We start from the raw sequence: 7,328 nt of genomic DNA on the forward strand, positions 1-7,328 counted from the left end.
ATTGCTAAAATTATTAGTTGTTGCAAAAACTTTTCATAATGCTACGGGAAAAAAGGAAAAATCGTATTTAGTTGGATGGAGTGTTTGATTTCATTTATTGAATTAGTAAAACAATTTTCATAGCCCAATAGAGATCTATATTTGAACTCAATCAAATATTGAAATACATTTTGTAATAACACAATGATCAATATTATTCATACTATAATTAGGGTATAACATTATAAAATAATAATAGAAATATAATCATAACTAATGATAATAATAACAACAACAACAGCAACAAAGTTTATTATCAGGCCTATTCAATGTTGCGCAGGTTACAACTATAGCCTTTTAATTTAAGGTCTTACTTTATCAGAAATTAACATGATCAACGGATTAAGTAATATTGGATTAAGTATTGTGAAGTGAATTAACTTCAAATAAAGGCTTACTTGTCAAACATGTTAGCAATTATATTTAATATTCAATTAAATACATCAATTTGATCCTTATCACAGACTGCATAAAGTGCATCATCACGGTTTTCAGAATTTAATTATGTGTGGATAAATTAAATTCATGACTTAATTTGAATTATAACAGCTTATTTAGCTTTGGGGCACGACTTGAGGCAGTTAATTATGTTGTATAATGTTCTTATGTAAAATGTCAGATTTTTAACATGGGAAATAGACATTTCGAAAACGACAACCTTTTTGAACGACTTGAATACCCACATTTTCAGTCAGCCGAATTACGCATGGTCATATACATTTTTGGTTTATATTCATTCAAAACATTCATATTAGAAACATTTTGTCCCCTGTAACCAATTGGTGAACTTTCTGTATCGCAGATGCTGAATGGGCCAATGGACATAGGCCTAAAGGAGCTCAGACACCGGTGAAGAAAAAACTTTCTAGGCTACATCCCAGGCCTAGCATGTCAAAATGCTATAGTGAGGCAATTTAAGACTAGGAACTCTCTCTAGCTTCCAAGTCCCCAGATGCCTGCCATGCATAGGAAGATCCTTTTCTTGGACCTCTCTGTAATAGTCATAACTGCTCGAGCCTCCAAGATATCCCTTCTTGTCAACGACCTCGATACTAATACATATCTAATCGTGTCCTGAAGCGTTTCATTTAAAGCGGCGAAGAGATAGTTGCCCTCGGAGACCTATATATAAGGCTTTGATACCTTGTTGTAAAGTTATTCTGTCCAATAAACTCAAGGCTATAATTTGGGTATTTTGATTAGGCTTATGGTAGCTTAATATAAACCAACTGTTCAACAAATTGTAGTTAAAATGGAATAGAGTGCCTGCTAAAATTCATAGCCCAACCAAAGGACATCATTCTAAAGCAAATGTATTGACAGAAGGTATTTCAATAGCCTATCATAACCGTTCAAAATAGTCCTCTGTGACTTCAGGTTATCATCCTGCCCCGGAACAAATCGTTTTACAGATCCAGGATCTTAATTTGAGCCAGTTTGCTACAACAGGAAAATAATCCTGCACCAACAGGAAATGTGAATTATTATGTGATTATAATTCGTGAACATTTTTGTAGGGATTGATACATTTTTCGTAAGGGAAAATCAAGTCTGAAATTTCAAAGTTGAAATTACAAACTTTAAAAGCCTTTTTTATTAAACCTGAAATATACTACAAGTTTAAAATGTCCTGCATTGCAGGAAAGTTATCTTGCAACAGGGTGATCAAATTAAGATCCCACATCTGTATATCATTCCGAAAGCATTTAATCAACGCAATGATCTCTCAAAGCATGCAGCGCTTTCAAATGGGATTTGCACTTTTGCTGCGATCACCGGGAAATGAAGTGATTAAATTAATTTATAAGGCATCCGTCACGCTCCATTAAGTGAACGAGTGATAATTACCCCAATTAAAATAATTTTGTATAATTAATGGCTTGAACCAAGCAATAATTGGATGTTAATGGATAACGTCCAGATAATAAAATCTGAGCCATGTCTTCCGTGGCGAAAGGAAATGCATGTGTATCCGATACAAATGACCACCAAGGAGATACCCTTTCAAGGGACGTACAAGATGATTGGGCCTAGTCTATTACAAGCGCCAAAACGACATTCACATTTTAACATGAACAAATTAAGCCATGGTTTATCAAGGATCAACCAACCAGATAACACGAAAGGTCTGCAACTTTTCATAAGGTGATCAAATTATGAAATACTGTATGCATAAATTGAACGTGCACCACTGTCTACTCTAGGCCCTAACTACACACAGTATCGAAAATATCATAAAGAGTCAGATAATTTTAGCCAACAGTGAATTTAGACCGTTCATTACGCGCGTATCCAAAATGGGTAGGTTAACTCACACAAAAAATTGCCTATGAACATCCCGGACATCTCTCCTTAGAGATAGACAAATAAAAACATGCAAGCAAATACTAACATGATTTATGTGTGTGTTACCACAGGTAGTGGACATCATGCAGCACTATGGAGTGAACGGCTACTCTCTCCACGCGATGAACTCCCTGAGCGCCATGTACAACCTGCACCAGCAGGCCGCGCAACAGGCGCAGCACGCGCCAGACTACCGACCTTCAGTGCACGCGCTCACCCTAGCTGAGAGACTTGCTGGTAATTGAGTCCAACAAACAAACAAACAAACAAACTCACACACACACACACACACACACACACACACACACACACACACACACACACACACACACACACACACACACACACACACACACACACACACACACACACACTTCAATTCATTATAACTTTCTGACATATTTCGCACTGCCCATTCCCCTATCCAATTAATTAAACTTGCCGTGTCTCTTCTCTTCCAACGGCTGCACATTTCAAGACATCATCCTCGAGGCTCGCTACGGGTCCCAGCATCGCAAACAGCGCCGGAGCCGTACCGCGTTCACCGCGCAGCAGCTTGAAGCCTTGGAGAAGACTTTCCAGAAGACCCACTACCCCGACGTGGTGATGCGCGAGCGCCTTGCCATGTGCACTAACCTCCCCGAGGCCCGCGTGCAGGTATGGAAGGCACAGCCACTCCAGAATTAACATTCAGAATACATAGTACCATAGTCTGAAATACACACAATACTATTGGTATATATAGGAAATATTGATTAATTGTATCTGATCAATCATAATTCATGAAGCATCTTTAACATTGGGCAAAAAATGCCAGAAAAATTACTTAGGTCATTTTCAATCTTTTTTTTACAAGTTCTCAAAAGACAAATAGTAAAACACACAGAATTCACCTTTCTCAAGCACCTTTTTATAATTATCAGGGAGCATGCTTCTAACCGTCTCCCAACCTGGCACATTTTAAACAGGTGTGGTTCAAGAACCGCAGGGCCAAGTTCCGCAAGAAACAGCGCAGCCTGCAGAAGGAGCAGCTCCAGAAACAGAAGGAGGCCAATGGAGAGGGAGTTGACAAGGAGGATTCTCCCACCACCATCACTCCAGAGAACCAGCTTCCCCCATCCTCCTCCTCTTCCTCCTTGGCGGTTGAGGGTCCGCCCTGTCCATTGGTGTCAGAAATTAGCATGGAGTTAAATGTGACCTCGGCAGAACAGTCAGGTTGCGAGTCGGCCACCGAGGACAACGCTACGGATAAGGAGGAGGAGTCTAAGCCACAGAGGGAGGAGCTCAAGAGTGAGAGGGCGATGACGCCAGGCAATGTCTCTCCACCCTGCAAGCGGCTCAGTCCCAAACCTGGTAAGGACAAGGTCTTAAATTATGACTGGCACTTGTACATCTCTAATATGCATAGCTTCATTGGGGGGCATTAGAAAACAGACAAAGTCAATCAAATTTAGAGGCATCCTTCAGGATAGTCAGTTAAGAGTAAACATATCAAATCAAATCAAATTTATTTATATAGCCCTTCTTACATCAGCTGATATCTCAAAGTGCTGTACAGAAACCCAGCCTAAAACCCCAAACAGCAAGCAATGCAGGTGTAGAAGCACGGTGGCTAGGAAAAACTCCCTAGAAAGGCCAAAACCTAGGAAGAAACCTAGAGAGGAACCAGGCTATGAGGGGTGGCCAGTCCTCTTCTGGCTGTGCCGGGTGGAGATTATAACAGAACATGGCCAAGATGTTCAAATGTTCATAAATGACCAGCATGGTCAAATAATAATAATCACAGTAGTTGTCGAGGGTGCAGCAAGTCAGCACCTCAGGAGTAAATGTCAGTTGGCTTTTCATAGCCGATCATTAAGAGTATCTCTACCGCTCCTGCGGTCTCTAGAGAGTTGAAAACAGCAGGTCTGGGACAGGTAGCACGTCCAGTGAACAGGTTAGGGTTCCATAGCCGCAGGCAGAACAGTTGAAACTGGAGCAGCAGCACGGCCAGGTGGACTGGGGACAGCAAGGAGTCATCATGCCAGGTAGTCCTGAGGCATGGTCCTAGGGCTCAGGTCCTCCGAGAGAGAGAAAGAAAGAGAGAATTAGAGAGAGCATACTTAAATTCACACAGGACACCGGATAAGACAGGAGAAGTACTCCAGATATAACAAACTGACCCTAGCCCCCCGACACATAAACTACTGCAGCATAAATACTGGAGGCTGAGACAGGAGGGGTCAGGAAACCCATATGAAATGCTTACATTGTTGTACAACTTCAGTTCATTTCAGTCATAGTAGAAAATTAAGAGGTGTCACAACAGCTTTTCTGGTTCTTAGTAAGTTATACATAGGTCTGCCTCCCTGCCTGCCAGAGAAACGTAGTTTAAAGTCCTACGCCAGTCTCCTTTTCACCTGATTTAACACCTAATTTACTTAACAAAAGGCATATCTCAATAAGTGGTCCAGGTAACCTCAAGAAATGGCACAAGTGGGGGCCTTTCCTCTTTTGTTCTCCATTGCTTCTCAAGCAAGCGGGGAGGTCGATGACATTCCAAAGTCACCATCGGACCAACTCCTTGAATGCCCTGCTCCTTGAAGTTTGCAGTTGTGTCTAAAAAACACTATTTTGGCCTTTTGTGTGTGTACTTTACTGCAGGGGTATTCAACAGGGGGTCCGCGGCCCCCTTGGGGTCCACTGAGGTACCTACAGGGGGGCCGCGAAAATATATGTAAAAAAGTGGCACTTACATTTTTATTTCAATGTTTTTATTAATATCGCTAGCAACAACAGACGAAACCAATTTTGAATTATACCTACAGTAGAAAAGAGGGGAATATCATCTTTCTAATGTCAACTTTGTTTCTCAAATATTGAGCAAATTACACTCATTGGAGCTAATTACACTCACTAGAGTATCTGACATAGGCTTTGAAAAAGCACCTGTGAGAACCAGTCGTGGCAAGTGACACTGGCTGCTGGAAAGCTTTCCTGACTTGGACATACATTTTTGCCAACACATTGTGCTTGTTACGGAGCATATTCACATTATTTTTTCGTTGTATTGTTTGTCAATTTTTTTTGTTCTATTGTTTGTATATCGTTATTTAAAATTTGTGTGACTGTCCTGTATCAGTGTTTTGTTACTTGTCATGTTTTGTGTTTTTTTGTGGACCCCAGGAAGAGTAGCTGCTGCTTCTGCAAAACCACAAATCCACATAAACAAAAAACAACAAATAAACCAGCAAAAGAAAAGCTGCTATTAGCGAACAAGTGTTTGGAGTTGGGCTAGCACAGTTATCGTATAATAATCATCATAATGCATACATTTTAGAAGGGGTGATTCAACTTTATATTCAAGTAGATATAGTTTACCCAATAGCAGTTTTACATTTTTACATGAAGTGGGTAAAGTTAGTAATCATTTTACGACCAGAATGGCACAGTTAGGGGGATAAACTTAAATTCCAAAAGTTTTAAGAGGTCAAAACCATTAATTTTTGAAACGGGGGTGTCACCGAAGCTGTGTTGTATTCATTAGATATGTCTGTCAAAGATGCATTATAAGCTCAAAACATTTTTCAACAAAAAAAGGACAATTATGACAATAACTGTGGCCATTTGCATGTCAATTAATCATTAACCCAAATTCCATAATCGTCACAGCCCTAGTTTGGAGTTACTACCAAATCTATTAATTTTAAAATGTTGGGTATTTGTCCTTTCCATTATCATTCACTGGATGATAAGACAAGATATGTGAAAAAAACATATTTTGCTACATGATGGGGGTCTCTGGTTTGTCTGGTGGGGGTCCCTGGGCAAGAAAAGGTAGAAGACCCCTGCTTTACTGTATTCATAATTGCGATATCGTTTTTCAACTGGAAAAGTAAAAAAAAAAAATCCCTGGAGGACATCTTTAATGTTCTTGACTCTTATCCGTTTTTTCCTTTACTCAGAATCCCCCATGGTCTCTCCGTCTGTGACGCCCTCGTCCATTGGTGTCAGTGGTGGGATCTCCCAGAGCCACTCCTACTCCTCCTCCCCGCTCAGCCTCTTCCGCCTGCAGGAGCAGTTCCGCCAGCACATGGCTGCCACCAACAACATGGTGCACTACCCTTCCTTCGACATGGGCACCCCATCCTCCCTGCCCTACCTGGGCATGAACGTCAACATGTCCCCGGCACCTCTGGGCTCCCTGCCCTGCCAGTCATACTACCAGTCCCTGTCCCACCACGCAGCCCAGCAGGTGTGGAACAGTCCCCTGCTCCAGGCCTCTGGAGGCCTCCCCAGCCACAACAGCAAGACCACCAGCATCGAGAACCTCCGGATGCGGGCCAAGCAGCACGCAGCCTCCCTGGGACTGGACACGCTGCCTAACTGAGCCAGAGGATCTGAGTGCGGCCTAGCCGGGGCATCAAGACTACACCCCACCCATCCCATGTCTGTAACCTCCGTAGCCCTATAGGAACCATACCCAGAGGGTTTCGGGACATTGGTAGCCAGAGTTTAGAAAAACAGAATTACATTATCTCACCCTGGACCGAGTTCTCTCCTGCTTCTTGCTTTAACAGTTGCCTAATTTCTGGGCTTCCCACACAGCAGATTGAAACACAACAAAGCACGCATAAAAATAATAATACTTATTTGACCAACAACACCTGATGAGTTTAGGTAGTCTTTACTCTTATGCTGCTTTTTGACTGTAACACCAGTGTTACACTAGTGTGTACACCCTTATGCTATATTAGGGAAATTGTGTTTACGTAGCTAGGGCTGTCAGTGAGGACTTTTTAAGAGCAGAATCAACAACCTCTGCATAATCAAAACAGTTGCCCCAAGTGAGAGCAGGTCCGCCAGAGCCACGGCCTAGTGAGACACGGGTGCCGGTCCACGTAGATGGAAACAGAAAAGTCTGAGCCTTTTGGGTAAAACACTGAGGCAAATCCTGTATGGAA

The 7,328-nt window shown here is 41.9% G+C and overlaps 1 protein-coding gene across 2 annotated transcripts; it reads left to right on the top strand.

The window, feature by feature from the left end:
- The first annotated feature begins 2,468 nt into the window (after positions 1 to 2,468).
- Positions 2,469 to 6,754, top strand: LOC120055495 (diencephalon/mesencephalon homeobox protein 1-A-like). Of its 2 annotated transcripts, none has more exons than XM_039003360.1 (4): positions 2,469 to 2,622; positions 2,864 to 3,042; positions 3,354 to 3,738; positions 6,330 to 6,754. In XM_039003360.1, the coding sequence occupies exons 1-4, from the start codon at positions 2,469 to 2,471 to the stop codon at positions 6,752 to 6,754; spliced, it is 1,143 nt and encodes a 380-aa protein (XP_038859288.1). The 2 variants fall into 2 exon arrangements, with proteins under 2 accessions (XP_038859288.1, XP_038859287.1); XM_039003359.1 differs by having other exon boundaries at positions 2,469 to 2,620; positions 2,847 to 3,042.
- The last annotated feature ends 574 nt before the right edge of the window (positions 6,755 to 7,328 follow it).

This window comes from Salvelinus namaycush, chromosome 11 (genome assembly GCF_016432855.1).
Source record: "Salvelinus namaycush isolate Seneca chromosome 11, SaNama_1.0, whole genome shotgun sequence".
In the NCBI taxonomy this organism is placed as follows: domain Eukaryota; kingdom Metazoa; phylum Chordata; class Actinopteri; order Salmoniformes; family Salmonidae; genus Salvelinus; species Salvelinus namaycush.